The sequence below is a fragment of the Rhinolophus hipposideros genome (assembly GCF_964194185.1).
Source record: "Rhinolophus hipposideros genome assembly, chromosome: 2".
Classification (NCBI taxonomy): Eukaryota; Metazoa; Chordata; class Mammalia; order Chiroptera; family Rhinolophidae; genus Rhinolophus; species Rhinolophus hipposideros.
The window spans coordinates 109,035,223-109,051,141 of NC_138048.1; the positions used below are offsets into that span (position 1 = coordinate 109,035,223).

At 51.4% G+C, this 15,919-nt stretch overlaps 1 protein-coding gene across 1 annotated transcript in view; it reads left to right on the forward strand.

Moving 5' to 3' along the window:
• Positions 1-325: 325 nt before the first annotated feature.
• The window catches only part of TRAPPC10 (trafficking protein particle complex subunit 10), an 81,588-nt gene continuing 65,994 nt past the window's right edge, over positions 326-15,919 (forward strand). Inside the window, exon 1 of the mRNA XM_081070556.1 lies at positions 326-563. Coding sequence (XP_080926682.1) covers positions 497-563 — 67 coding nt within the window. The 5' untranslated portion in view covers positions 326-496. The remainder of the gene's footprint in view (positions 564-15,919) is intronic.

Here is a 15,919-nt window from a genome sequence, read left to right on the forward strand (position 1 = left end):
CACCCACCCTGGGCGTCCTGCACTCCGGGCGGGGACATGTCTTGGGAGCCCCGCGGCGTCGCTGCCGCTGCCGGGGGCCAGGCGCCCAGTCCACCCCAGGAGGACCCCAGTCTCGGGGGCACTCCCAGCCGTGCAACCCCTACAGCTCGGGGTCCACGCGGTGGCCGCCGCCCCCCACGGCTGACCCCCGAGGGGAAGTCCGCAGGGACCGCACGCCGCGCCGCCCGGCCGCCCGCCGCCTTTCCGTCGGAGGGCAGCGCCAAGGCCGGCTGGAAGCCCTCCCCTTTAAGGCGCGCCCCGGAAGCGGTACCGCAGCAGCGCCGGCACCGGAAGTGCATGCAGCCGGCAGCAGCGGGCGGCCGGCTCTGGAGCTGCCTCGCTCGGCCGGCCGGGCGTCGCTGTCGCGGCCGGCGGCGCCGCTCAGCTCGGGTGGCCGGGTGCGGCCGCGGGGCCGCCCATGGGGCGCGGGGGGCCGGGCCGGTGACGCCGGACGCCCATGGACGCCCCTGAGGAGCTGCCGCCGCCGGTGATCTACACCATGGAGAACAAGCCGATCGTCACCTGTGAGTGCCCGGCGGCTGCGGGCGGCCCGGATGCGGCGGGGCCTCCGACCCCGCGATGGGCCTCGGGCCCCGCCGGGCGCGCAGTTGCCGCCCCTCCCGGGCGCGCGGCCCTTCCCGCTGCGGGCGGTGCTCGTGCGGCGCGGGCGGGGGGCGCGCGGGGTCGCGGGGCGGGACGTGCGCTTGTCCCTCGGGGAAGTGGGGAGCGGGGGCCGCGGGCAGGGCCTGCAGCGCCGCGCGAGCGTGGCCGAGCCCGCCCCACGCGCGCCCTGCCCCACGCGCGCCCTGCCCCACGCGCCCCACGCGGCCCGCCCGGCGGGCGCCACGCGAGAAACCGCCTTCACCACGGGGCCGTGACGGCCGGCGGGCTCCCGGCGGACTCTGCCGTCGGGACGAGCGCGGCGCGTGTGGAGCGGGCGGCGTGGCCTCCGCGCCCCGGGCGGGGCCCTCGGGGGCCGGGGGCGGCCTCGGGGTTCGCGGCCGTGACGCAGCGTGGGGCGCCGCGCAGGGTGGCGGTGCCGGCCGACGCTTGCCGGGAGCAGAGGCGCGTTTCACGCCGCGAGGGGGCCCGCGCTCCGCGGCGTGCTGTGCCGGCGCTCACTCCCACGCGTGGCGGCCCCCGAGACGCCGGTCCTCAGGCCCAGACGGCGGCTCGCGCGGCTCTGTCGCCTGTCTGCGGATGGCGAGCTCCCTCAGGGCCACGGGCGCTGCCACCCCGCGTGGGACACCCGCGCGGCTCAGCGGTCGCTGCCCCCAGACGCTTGTGACGGGGTCTCGGTCACAGCGCCGCGCCGCGAGGCCCCCGGCACGAGGCCCCGGCACGGGCGCCCGCGGAGCTGACCCGCAGACCCTGCGGCTCCCGCGTGCTCCAGGGGGGGCCCGAGACCTCTCCCCGCGCGGCCTGCGGCGCGAGTGCGCGTGAGCGCTGCTGGCGGGGCCGTCACGCCGCGGGGGCCCGAGCCGCGAGGATGGCACCCGGCCGCCCGGGCTGTCCCCCCAGCGCGCCTTTCCCTGGCTCGCTGCGCCGGGTGTCGTGTCGGCGCAGTTCTGAGCATAAGGCCCCACGCGTCCTGCGTCCTTCGGGCCCAGTGAGTGTCAGTGCTGACCCTCCGCCTCCCCGCGCACGCGTGGCAGCCGGCTCACGGGCGGTGTCCCTAACCACAGGCTCAGTTGGTGGGGGCCCCGGTTAGAACCCGAGCTCCCGCTGCCTGTCGTAGAAGGCACAACCCTGCGTCCCGTGGCGTCTCAGAAAAACCGTGGCTTCGTAAACTGTCAGAAAGGCAGCCTGAAAACGTGACAAGGTCCCTGTCCGCGTTAAAGACTCGAACTCTTACAAAGGCTGCCTGCAGACTTCCCACTTGCGGGGCCCTTTCCGTGCGGCTGGGCCGATGGCGGGGCCCGCGCTGCTCCGTGGCGTCCTCTTCCTCCTTTCAGCTGCACGACCTTTGCAGGGAGGCGCTGGTCCAAGGGAGGACGGTGGCCTTAGAAAACTCCGTCGGGGTCTGTCTTCTCCCGTTTGATGGTGTGCGGAGCTCTGTAGTGTGCAGCTCTCGTTCTCGGAAGGCCGCGTACGGCTCCTCCTGGACCGCTTACCAGACGCTGTGCCCCTAGGAGGTCGGTGCTGCTTCACTTGACAGTGAAAGCGGAGCTCACAGTTGTCCATCGTTTTCATAGAACTTAGGACATATTACTTTAAGTGAAAATGAGTTGTGCGCAGACCTTTCTGAGAAGAATGTAGAACGTAACTGGTTCGTGTAAATTTAGGAGCTGTTTATAGGTGGCCATGAGAAGAATGGAAAGTCCCCAGAGACTAGGGGGACACAGAATTCATCATTACTTGGAAACCTTGCTGAATTCTTTTAATGATACTCTGAAACTCCCTACACGTTTTAACTGCCTTCTATCCTTAATAGAAAGTTTGGGAGCCCGCTGTTCACGGCCTCTGCCGCAGGGTCTGCCTCAGCGGGGGTCTGCTTAGGCCCAGGACTAGCTAAGCAGGTAGACACGGGAGAGGAACCTGAAAGGTACCTGACGGATGTCCGCGGAACAGCTCGTGGCACTACTGACACGGCGGCGTTGGGTGATGCATGACCTAATCATAGCAATTGGAATACCTAGAGTATAATTTATTAATCATGAAAAATGCACGCTGAAACTGAACCAAATCCAGCAGATCCATTTGATCTAAATTTAAGTTTCAGCTTAGATTTTTTTTTCAACCACTGGGTCAATTCTTTGCTTTAAAATAAAGACTTAGGTTTCTGATCCAAGGGTATGTTGGGAAAGATATGTCCCTTTTCCAGCTCTCCTTCATGGACAAAGTGATTGTAATTCGGTGATTTGTGACTTTCCTTTGCTGACCGTCAGCATCATACCGGGAGTAGTACATTCTGTCAGCACGCAGTTGTGTAGTATCTGAAAACAGCCACGCTCCATCCAAATGCTCTGTTCTCACCAGTCACATCTTGTTTTCCGAATCTATCTGCAGTTCCAGATCCTACGTACATTTTGAAAAGGGGAAAAAAGGCAACAAAACTGAGCAGATCCGCAGTGCTTTGTACCTGGGTGGAGTTTGTTTTGCTTTCCCCTGTAGCTTAAAAAGTTTTTAAATTTGCACATCACAGTTTTCCACCAGGCCTGAAAGTATGGTGCTTGTGATTTAACACCAGCTCAGTTTCATTACTGAAAAGTAACTTAAAATGTTGTTTTGTTGTTTTAAATCAATGCATATAAATGCAGGTCTTGGTCCATATCAGATTTTTGAATCAATAGCAAATCAGCGATTGAGAAGTGGGAGAAGCGTTTCTCCTTAGGGACCTCCGTCGTTCCACGGGGTGTGTTTGGAGGGCGGGGGCTGAAGGCACTACCAGATGTGCTGCCTTGCTTTATGTCGTTTCTACCTGTGTCGGTAAAAACAGCCAGGTCTCACCTGTGTGACCTAGGGTGTCACAGCCCCGTCTGCTCTGTGAAATGGGGATCGTGACCGTACCAATCTAATAGGGGTTAAAAGAATGAATACTGCGAAGCACTCAGACGGGTGAGCAACGTGCAGACAAGTTAGAACTAAGGAGAGATTCCTAAACTTCCTCTGTTCATGGTGGCCTTAGCGTCTCAGTAGTGTTTTCATGACACCACTATGACGGAAAGAATACTTAACCATTCCAGTTATTAAGTCGTTTTATTTTATTTTAAGTCGTTTTATTTTATTAAGTATTATGTCCTACCAGTAATTTGAAAAAAATAATACACATAATTTGGAAGAAACATGTTTATTTCATTGTTAGATAACCACAATGACACGCTAATGGGTGGTTGCACCTGCTGGGCCCTACACAACTTCTCTAACCTGAGAGTCAGATTGAACACTGCTGCCCGCTTTGAGTGTGTGTGTGTGTGTGTGTGTGTGTGTGTGTGTGTGCGTTGGGGGGGTGTACTTGCCGTTTATCCCACCAACCACCCTGTTTTGTGATAATAATGACATCACGGAAAGGAATGGACCACGACCTAGTATTGATACTGAGAATACCTGAAGTGGGGTCTGCTTCATCTCCAGCATTGCTGTTTCCTCCTCAGTTTAAACTATCTCATGGGGCCTTGTGGGCTTGCTGGTCCCCTGAGGCTCCTGGGTACACAGTTTGGGAACCCATGTTATTAGTACAGTATCCCAAATTCTAGGGGATACTGATAATTTAGAAGTGAAAAGCTTCCTTTTCTATTTGAACTTCAGCTCACATTCCTAATTTGCAAGATGAGGTGTTTCTGAAGTGTTTCTAGTAAAGTAAAATTTGGTTTATGCAAATAAAATGCAAGAGTCTGATTATTTTTAAAGTGCTGATGAATCTGAAGTCCCACATACGGGCAGACGTAACGCATGAGGCAGTCTTTCCCTAGAACGGAACTGACAGCATGATGGTGTGGTCCTCGCAGTGAGAGATGGGAAAGGCTAAGGTGGTCACCTCTTACTGGAGACGCAAGTGATTTACTTAAGAAGACACCTGAGTACAAGAAGTCTGTTGCCAGTTGACAGTGTCTTTTCATGAGTTGCATGATTTAGTGTGTGTGGTCTCACAGGGACCACTTGGGCACGGACGTCCTTTTCCCTCTGCTCTTGCCTGGTGGCTTCAGATCTAAATGACAGGCCAGAGGTGGCGGGAAAAACTGCATGGCCTTAAATACTCTGTGGGGGAGGAGGAAACTTTCCCCTACCCTTCTAGACTCTTCTGGCTGGTCTAATAAGTGACATGAGGCAGATTAACAAGAGAAAATGACCAAATTTAATTACATACAGATGTATGGGAACCCCACATACATAGGGGAGTCAAGACCCCACATCTGTGAAAGGTTCGGAGACAGAAAGAAGAAACGAGGGGTCTGTGACATTCTGAGCTCAGGGTGAAGGAAGCTCATTGGGGCTTCAGAAGGGAGGAAGGTCACTGCAGGACCATTAGAGCAGATGTCCAATCATTACTAGGTTGCCCCGCCCTGCAGGTAGGGCCAAAAAGTTATTTCTGGTGATAGGTCTTATTATGAGCAAGGCCTCTAATTTAAGGGCGAGATGAAAATTTCTCATGAGCCTTCAGCTCAAAATAATCCACGTGCCAGAGAGGCACATCTTGGGGCGACTCATTCTGAACCCCTTCAACTCTAAGACACACCTCTTTCTGAACAGCCTGTTGTGTTTGCCTCAGAGCCATCCGTGGCTTTCTCTCCTTAGAGCTCACCTTGCCTCTGTCTTTCCTTTCTTCTACCCTAATCAAACCTGTACCTGCTCTCAACATGAATTTTCAATGTGCTGACAGTATTTTGGTCTCAGAAAATATTTGGTTTTTAAATTAAACATCGATGACTTTGGATCATTCCCGACTCCTCTTTTTCTCTCACAGCTGACATTCAGTCAGCAAATAGCATTTTGACTTTGAAGTTTATTTAGAATTCATCCGCTTCTCCCACCGTTACTGCTGCTCCCCCAGCCCAGCCCCCTTCGTCCGTCCCAGGGTGACTCCAGCGGTCTCCCCGCTGGCCTCCCCATTTCTAGGCCCTTGAAGCTAACGCTCTGTGGGGAGGAGCGGGATCCGACTGAAAGAGAAGTCGCAGCATGCAGTTCCTCTGCTCAGACCCTGCCACCTTCTCCGTGTAACATTCACAGACCTTTCTGGGGGCTGCGAGGCCTCCATGACCGTGACTGAGACGTCTAGCCCTCTGGCCCCCAACAGCGGTTTCTGGCTGTGCCCACACCCACTGCGGCCTTTGCGGCGTGGCGCCGCACTACCTGCGTGGCTCTGCGGTGGCTCTGCGGTGGTCCCTCGGCGTTCCTGTCCCCGCCCTGGGGCCTGCTCCATGCCACGCCCTCACCCCACTTCCTGCTGAGCCTCCCTTTGACGTTGTTCAGTCTCCTTGGCTCAGCACCCCTGACATTCGTGTTTTTTCTTGGTTCATTGTCTCTCTCCACCCTGCTCCCAGGCCGCCTGCAGACTAGAGTGTGAGGGTCAGAATTGCAGGAACTTCATGTGTTTTGTTCATGGCTGTGTTTCCGGCGTCTGGCATGTACTTGCACATAGTAGCTGGTCAGTAAATGTTTGTGGAATAAGTAAATAAGCAAACAAGTCCGCATTTCTCTAAGGGAAAAACTGCTGTATGTCATTTAACGCTTCCATAGGTTAGAAACTTGTGATGGCATCCAGTTATTTTCTTTAAACACATGTTTTTATGCAGCTAACAGAGCGTTGTAGAAAATGCTTGTGGAGTTTGGATCCTCCTCATTCAGACCTGTTTTTAGTAAACTGCTATATGCTTACTTGTTTGTTTGTTTGTTTTCATATACTGGAACATTCTCTGTTCAGAGTTTTTGAACTGAGGAAACACATGTGAATTCAGTGAAAGAAGCAGCGCTGACTTACCCTGGGGTGCCCCTCCGGTTGCCTTCCGGTGTGCTTCCTGTACTGCCCCCCTGCAGACGTTCACCACGGCCGGACCGAGACATTCACGGGCCACGGCTCCAGCTTCTGAAGGGGACACTTAGGTTGGGGACTGTCAACCCCGGCATTTGGATGCAGCCTTGAAAGGAGATACATCTGTAACTTTTCAAAACTAAACTTTACACCTTAAAATGCATAAATAAAACAGGCGCGCATTTTTATTGTAAAGAATGGAATCTGGAAGTGAACCTGCTGGGTCAGAGGTGAGAGCAGGTTAAAGTTTGCAGACTGCTTCTGGGTCACGCTGTGAAAAGCCACCCCCAGTTATGTGTGCCACACAGTGGGACTCAGTTTCTGCCGGTCTTGATGGATGGGGAAAAAACTACGATGCTTTCTTTCTTTCTTTTTTTTTTTTCAATTTTTATTGGGGACTGTTAGGGAACAGTGTGTTTCTCCAGGACCCATCAGCTCCAAGTTGTTGTCCTTCAATCTGGTTGTGGAGGGCGCAGCTCAGCTCCAAGTCCAGTTGCCATGTTCAATCTTTAGTTGCAGGGGCACAGCCCACCCTCCCATGCGGGAGTTGAACCCGCAACCTTGGTGAGAACTTGTGCTCTAACAAGCTGAGCCACCCATCCCCTCTGGAAGCTCAGCAGCAGCTCATTGCTTTCAATCTAGTTGTGGAGGGCGCAGCTCACTGGTCCGTGTGGGGATCGAACCGGCAGCCCTGTTGTTCAGAGCTCGCGCTCTAACCAACTGAGTCATCCGCTGACCTACCATCATTTTTTTTTTTTAAAACAGCTTGATTGAGCTTTATTCCATGGACTATAAAATCTATCCATTGCACGTGTACAATTCTTTGTTAGTATATTTTTAGAGTTGTGCAGCCATGGCCATAGTTTAGTTCTAGAACATTTCCATCACCCCAGGAAGTCCCCTTGTGCTTGTTAGCGGTTAATCCCTTCCACCCAGGCACAGGCAGCCACTGATCCACTTTCTGTCTATAAATCTGCGTTTTCTGGACGTTTTGTACAGATGAAATCACGTACTGCGCAGTCTTGCGTCTGGCTGGCACACAGCACTGATTCTGAGGTTCATCCACGTTGCATCGTTGATCGTTTGTGCCATTTACTGCTGGGTAGCGTTCCTCTGCAAGGACGGACCGGCGCCTCTTGTGTACCCGTCACCAATGACATTGGGATTGTTTCCAGCCTGGGGCTGCATGTGTGTCTGTGTGTGGACATGTGTGTTCCTTTTCGTGGAGTGATTCCTAAGAGCTCACTGATGTCTGATGTCTGACTCTCTAAGAACTGCCCCGGTGTTTTCCTGAGTGGCTGCTCTGCTTGGCTCCCCCAGCGCTGTCTGAGGGTCCCAGTTTCTCCGCGTCCTCACCAATACTTGTATGTCTTTTCAACCACAGCTGTTCTGGGGCGTGAAGCGGTGAGACTGTGGTTTTAATTGGCATTTCCCTAGTGGCTAGTGACATTGGGCATCTTTGCTTGTTCTCGTTGGCCATTTGTATGTCTCCTTTAGTGAAATGTTTGTTCAAATCTTTGGCCCCTTTTTAAATTAGATTGTCATTGTGTTGTAAGAGTTCATTATATTTTCTGGATACACATTCTTTATCAGCTATATGGTTTGCACATATTTTCTCCCCTTTGGTTGTCTTAATTTTCTTAATGGTGTCTTTTGAAGTGCAGACGGTTTTCATTTTGATGACGTTAATCAGTTTTCTTCTCATGGCTTGTGCTTTTGGCATCACAACTAAGAACTATTTGTGAAAGCCCCGATCAGCATAGGATGATTAGTGTGTCTCCCTATATATGCTTATTGCTGAGAGGGCCCCTTCAGAATTACCTGTTCATCTGGTCTACTTTGACATTTGAGAGGCATGGGCAAAAACGCGTCTAAAAGATGAATTGGAAGAGCACTATGAAACAAAAGTGCATCCCACTTTTGTATTTTGTACCGTATGTGTTAGTTTTTTCTAGGGCTGCTGTAACAACTTACCAGAAACTGGATGGCGTAAAACAACAGATATGTGTTCTCTCACAGTTCTGGAGACCAGACGTTGACATCGAGGTGTCAGCAGGGCTGCGCTCCTCCAGAGGGTCGAGGGGCGGGTCCTTCCTGCCTGTCCCAGCTCCCAGAAATCCTTGGTGTTCCTTGGCTTGTAGCCGCGTTGTCATTGCTCCGATCTCGGCCTCGTCTTCACAAGGTCTTCTCTCTCCCTGTGTTTTTTCTTCTGTCTCTTACCAGATGGTCTGGAATGGTCTCATTTGTGATCCTGAACTTAACGACATCTACAAAGACCCTTTTCCAAATAAGGTCCCATCCACAGGTTCTGGGGGTCAGGACGTGGACAAATCTTTTGGGCCCCGTTCAGCCCCTTCATCACAGTATCTGCTATCAGCCCGCACCCATCTAGTCTTTCGTTTTTATATCCCTTCTTCCATCTTCTTCTGTCCTCGCTCTGCTGGCTGAGGGAACGATTCCTTGGCATCTGGAATTTGGGCTCCAGAAGTTGACACAAGATGGGATGATCTCTTAGAAAAAGATGAGCTTTTTCAACAATCTCTATTTCTCCCAGAGACATAAATGCCTTTATTTGGCTTCTTGCACGTGTAACTTACATGATTTTTCCTTCCTTGATATTATTTTAGCCCCTTGTGTGTGTAGCCCCCTCATTTTTTAAAACATGAGCAGAGAAATGATAAAGAAACTGACAACAGGTTTAGGCCTTGGTCTCACCAGGAGTGTTGTACATCTGGACATTTTTCCTGACAAATGTATGGAGCATAAAAGTCATTGCATCAGTTTCAGAGCTGAAGTTTTTGGTACGGCCTTGGAACAAACAATAAGCCCTTTCGGTAGTAGTTTGTCCTGAATCCGTAGCTCCCCTGATGGGCACTTTCTGTTCTGCTGGATCGGTAGTGAGGTTCTAAGCATGGGGTGGAGGGGCCTCCGGAAGGGCTGTTGGGGTCAGTAGGAAGGTGGCGACCTGAGGGCGATTTCCTAGGCCTGGCCAGGGTCCTCAGTGTTTCGCAGTGTAGCGACCAGCACCATGGTGGCTGGCTCCCCCTCTACCACGAGTTACAAGCAGTGGGGGAGTCACCCACTTTCTGGCCACATGGAAGGGGTGGTATTCCTTCAAATAGCCCTCAGAGAAAGTCTCCCACGGAGTTAAGTAAAATAAAAATATCACTTCCTTTAGTTCAGCAATCTAAGAACTGACTAAGTCAGCTACACCAGAAATTTTTAGTGTAATTTAAAATTATGTTCCTATTCGGAGAGCGCATTCTGCCTCCCAGCACTGTCATTCCTTCTGCTGTAGGATATCCTGTCCTAAGGGGCCTGGCTTATCGAGGACCTGAAGGAGCGGGGCAGGATTCACGAGTCAGTACGGATCAGCGTGTCCGGTGCCAGGCAGAATACGGATCAGCGTGTCCTGTACCAGGCAGAATACGGATCAGCGTGTCCTGTACCAGGCACCGTTGCAGGTGCTCGGATGACATCCTTGAGCAAAGACCCCCCCAGCCCTCTTAGAGCTTACATTCTAGCAAAAGGAGACAGACAGTATATATAACCAGTAAATTATATAATATAATAGATGGTAAATGCTGTGGGAAAAAAGGAAGAGAAAGGAATAAGAGAAATGGGATAATTGTATCATTTCAAACATTTGTTTATGGAAACTTGCAACTATGTATAAAAATAGACAATAGTGTAAAGAAACCCTATAAACCTATCACCCAACTTCAACAATTGGTGAATTGGCCAATCTTGCTTCTCTATATCCCTCATTCACTCTGATCCTATATTATTTTGAAGAAGATCTCAGGGTTTACGTAACTTATCCAGAAATGTATATATGGACTGAATGTTTTTGTTGCTCCCCTCCCCCCCATTCACGTGTTGAAACCCTACCCCCCACCGTGTGATGGTATTTGGAGGAGGGGTCCCTTGGGAGGTGATCAGGATTCGATTAGGTCACGAAGGTGGGGCCCTCATGATGTGATCAGTGGCCTTAAGCGCCTGTGCACACCGAGGGACGAGGGACGGCTGCAGTGAGGGGGGCCATCACAAGCCAGGAGAAAAGGCCTTGCAGGAGCCAGATGCCGGCCCCTGATCCTGGACGCCAGCCTCCAGCTCTGGGAGGAAATGCGTTTGTGCTATTGAAGCCCCTCTGTCTTTGACCTTCAGTCACGGTCACCCGAGCTAAGACAGTGCGTATCTCTAAAAGATGGGACTTCTTTATAACACCAAAAACCAAAAATCCCTAGTATCAAATATTCAGTGTTTATATTTCCATTGTCTTAAATATCTTATAAAAAACTCTTTGAATTAATTAGTACCCAAGTACTTTTTTAGATAAGTATTTTCAGTCTCTTAAAATCTTGGTTTGCCCTCCATCTGCCTTTCGTTCCTTGCAGTTTGTTGAAGACCCAGGTTGGCCGTCCTGTGGTAGAGTTCCCCCACTCCTGCCCCGGACTTTGCCAACTGCGTCTTGTATGGTCCTTGTAAACAATCCTCTGCCTGAGATTCCTGGAAAATGGTGGTTGGAGCCAGAGGCTCCATCAGATTCAGGTTGGATTTTTCTGGCAAGACCATTTCATAGTGCTGGTGTGTTCCCTGGCCAGCACAAGCAGTGTCTGGTGGGCTCTTTGTGACCTTTGCAGCCATTTATTCTCGCATCAGCTCCCTAAGGGTTGCAAAACGGTGGTATTCTAATTTTACCGTTTCTTCTTCACTTATTCGGTAAAATATTTCTGTACAGGAGAGTGTGTGTATTTACATGTGCACACGCATGTACATACATATGTTGATAGTATTGGTTACCCAGTGGTGGCGTTCCTACAGGGAAGGCAGACTAACTGCTTGATTCACGGCCTTTATGTAACTGTTTTCAAAACGAGCTGGTTTGCTAGTGTCCTTCGTTGATGATCAGTTAGCTCCTTTTAGTATCATTATGAACTAAAGGGTTCCAACACCCTTGACGTCTTTCTGCCCGTTGCAGTTGTGATGCTATTGCTGAGCGAGTAGTTCCGTCTTTGCCAGGTAGCTTCTGAATTGTAGGAATGCTTGTTCATTTCTTTGCTGGCTGGTGTGACAAGATGTCCCAGACTCATGGGTGCATTTCCTGCCCCCGACCCTGAGTCCGCCATTTCTCCAAGGAGCCCTGATTCCTCGTGCTGGGCCTTTTCTGGGGACAGAGCTAGGAATTGAAAGTGAGAGCGCACCCTAAGTCCACACCGACCTTTTCGGTTCAAAAGCAGGACTTCGGGGTTTTCATGAGCTGCTCTGTGTTCCGTATTTTCTTTCTTGCTGTTCTCCTGGGTACTTGGGGATGACAGAGTTAGAGCCATGTCCCAGTCCCCAGGGGCAGGACATTAGAACCTACCACCAGGCTCCACTGCGTGTCTGATTCAGCAGGTCTGCTGGCCTGGCAATCTGCATTTTTACCAACCCCCAACAGATGCATAGGACACTTTCACTCTGCCACCCGCAGGAGGACCGTGAGCACCCGTCAGACTGGTGGTAGTTCTTGGCGGCATTGGGGTTTATCCCACCAGGATGAAGTCACGTGACTGTAGGTTTTAAGTCCCTTGGCATATTTCCTCTCTCTGGTTATACTACTGAGTATACATTTAACTGCATTTGTCTTATTTTTCCTGACATATAGGGAAAGTTTTTTTTAAATTTAGTTTTATAATTATATAAAAATAATTTCATGCTTTCAAAATCAAATCTATCAAACGCGATGCTTTTGAAAGCAATCTAGCATATATCCCTCTTTCCACCCACTCCTTCCCTTACCTAAATATTCTCCTTCCATAAAAAAATTTATACACATTGGTATTTCCCTTTCTTAGGTAAGAGTTTGCAAACCGCACACGCTTCCCCACCCGCTTTTTCCCTCAGCGTTACCTGGCGCACGCGCCACACTGAAGTCCAGAGGTCTGTCCGTTCCCGCTGGCGGCCCTGCAGAACCCTGCCGGTCATTCCTTTAGGTAGCTGGTCTGCGGCCCACTGTACCAGACGCCCCGCGGGGCATTGGAGTGCTGTGTCAGCATGTCGGCCTTTCCGTCCGCTGCTGCACCTGTTGGGGTAGAGGCCTGCGGGCTGCTGGGCTGTCACTGTGCTGCATGCTGCCCAATTCCCCTCCGTAATGGTGCGCCTCACCTCGTTGAGAAAGTGCTCTTTGAACCTAGACTTGAAGGAGGTGAAGGGAAACGTGGAGGAAGGGCAGTCTGGGAACCCTTCTGGGCAACGCCCCCCACCCCCCCGCAGGGGCTGGCCTGGAGCCCCAGGGTCTCTTCTTGAACTTGCAACTGCTAGGGTTCAAACTGCTACAATCGTCCTGTATATTTATTTTATTTAAAAATATACAAACGTTTAGAGGCTGATTCTTCAGTATTCTTATATTTAGATGCATTTATCCAATCTGTTTCTGTTGAAACTCTCCGATTTTAAGTGTAGTTTGGTCTCTGAGTGCTAGGGAAGCTGACTTATCCCTCTGGTTCCACGTGTTGTTCAGACCCCTTACCACTTGGCGTATGTGCTAATTCCCTTTCCTGTTGACAAAGACCAAGTCTTGCGGCGGTAGAACCTGTGGCGGGTCTGTGTGTGGGTGGCAGCCCCTTCCCTGCAGACTCCCACAGCACAGAACTTGCTGAACACTAATAAAATGTGTGCTTCCCCCACTGATCACACCTCCCAGGGCTGGGAACTACAGACTGGGAGAGGGCAGAGTGGGACGGAGCGCATGTCACAGAAGGATCAGGAGGCCACGTGAGTAGGCATGCCGTGAAAGAACGCCGGTGACGAAATGGCAGGATATACCGACTCGTGGTTTCAAGTCACTCACATTTATTCAAGCCCAAAAGTGACAGGTGACGGCCAAGTGTAGGCAACCCCATCATGACCACGGGAGGAGTTGCTGTTCTTTAAACTCGGCCTCTGCGGTGCAGAGCTGTGGGAGGGTTCATTGCTTTCTTCTCAAATGCCTGCCTCGCAGTAAAGGGAGGGCGATGTTTGTGGGTAGAAATGGGGATCAGCTGCCTGGTCATTTTAGGGCACAGACTAACTAGCCTGGCTTTCTGCTCCGGTAGTCTGGACAACAGCTGGATTTCTCTTGTTCTCTCATGAACCTTCACTCCCCACCCCAGCCCCCACGGGAAAGCGTGGGAGATTTCCCTAGTCCCGTGAGTGTGCATTTGATTAGTTTTCCCCATGAAAAAGCTGCCAGCTTGAAACATGAATTAATTTTTATTACTGCATTGACGTTAGACATAAATGGTAGCAAATACTGTTTTACGCATCATTGAACAGGCTGAAATGACTTCCCAGTTTGTGACCTTGGCCATTTTTATTGTCCATTTGAAAGTCTGTTCTGCCAAATCTGTTGAGAAATTACTGTCTGGTCTGTGGGCAAGCACGTGCATTCGTAGGGTTACAGTGCTCTCTTCTCAACGTGTTTCAAATAGGAGTGAGCTGCCGCCCAAAGCAGGAGTGAGGCTGGCTGAAAGAACAACCCTTTCTGCAAAGTTTTCTATAAAGCAAAAGTTAGAAAAATTATGTATTCCCCTTGACTTTTTTGTTCAGAAGTGGAATCACAGCTCCTCTCGCTTGAGAGGGCCTTGAACTAGGTCGTCCTGGGGCAGCCACCCCACTCTGCAGTCTCCAGACCCCATAGGTGGTCCTCAGATGTGGGAGACCGGCCTCCAAATCCAAGCTCCTCTCACCAGAGCTCGCGTCTGAGTTGAGCTGCAGTGTCCCCCCCCCCCCCCCCCCGCCTGTCTTCCCACCCGTTCCTCTGGGCAGCCTGTGGAGCCCCACGGGGTAAGTCGGACCCTTTTCAAGGAAGACACCGCCCAGCAGATAACGGTAGCTGGAGGCAGCCTTCTTGTTGCCAGGCTAAGATAATCTGGAAGTCTTCAACAATTCAAGATGGATTGTGACCTGTGTCGAATTGGATGAGTTACGATTGCCCTTTAACTGAGATTATACTAAAGATTGTGAAGAAAAATCATGCTGTATGAGAGCATCAACAAATATTTAAAACCTTTGTTTAAGATATTTTACCCAGTATAAATTTCCAAGTAAAAATACTCATCTTGAAAATATATGGTGTCAGTACGAAGAAAGCTGTACGTCAGCTGCCAGTTGGCCGAACATTCTGTTTCTCTGCCGCTTCTCCTGGGTACAGTTTCCTTTATACTTTTGTGTTAAGACCTTCACAGCTCTGTGTGTGTAAGGATTGGTTACTGTGGACAGCAGATGACAGAAATGTCACTCTACTGGTGGAGGGGCTTCTGGAGCCTGTATTTTCAGCCGAGCGGTGTCACCACAGCCACTGCGGGGTAACAGCAAACCGTGAAAGTGAGGAACGCAGAAGCGGCGCCGAGCCCAGAGCCCGCTGCTGGTGCGTCTGTCCCGGCTCCCAGCTCAGGGGCCGCCCACCTCGGGCCAGCCAGGGGCGGTCTGGGGCCTCGGTTCCCACGTGTGGAGCGGCTCTCTCCTCGGGCTGGTGTCGGGGTTCAGGGTGACTGTGCCATGCTCCGGCATGCCCGTCCACATGCTGTCTGGTATGGACAGTACACAGGCGACCCCCCTGGTCTCCCGTCAGTGTTCAGCTGGGGCCTAACCCTGGAGCTTCGAAAGCCCTCCTGTATCATCAAATCACAGTTGTTGCGGAGATTGCAACTTAAATGCTTTTATTTTTCCCCTTGAAGTCTTTCATATACTTCTCATAGTTTTTAGTTCCTGGGGCCGCTGTAGCAAATGACCACAAAGTTAGTGCCTTCACACAGCAAACGTCTTCTCTTAGCGTTCTCGGGGTCGGAGTCTGGGGTGGGTCTCCTTGGGCGGAAATCCGGGTGTCCGCAGGGCTGGTTCCCCTGCAGGCTCTGGGGGAGAATCTGTTTCCTGCCTTTTCCAGCTTCTAGAGGCGCCCACTTTCCTTGGCTTGTGGCCCCTCCTCCTTCTTTAAAACCAGCAGTGACCAGTTCAGTCGTCTTTGTGGTGCCATCTCTTTGGTCCTGGCTCTTCGGCCTCCCTCTTTCCCACTATAGGACCCTTGTGAGGACAGTGGGCCGATCCGATGATCCAGAAGAATCTAAGGTCAGCTGATGAGCAGCACCCTTAATCCACCTGCAGCCTCAATTCTCCTTTGCTGAGTAATGTAACCTATTCACAGATTCTGGGAGCAGGATGATTATAGAAATTTCTGAATGCCCTTAGCACATGTCTGGAAAAAAATAATCATAGGAAGTAATGATTTTGCAAGTATGAAAACACCGTCCTTCTCAATGAGGGTACTTCAGTTTCACGAGTCATAATTTATAACTGGAGCATTGAAACCACACTTGATAATTTACGCTACTTTTGCTGTGGATTGTGTAGTGCTAGATTCAATCTTATGTCATAATTGAGTCCTCGAATCTT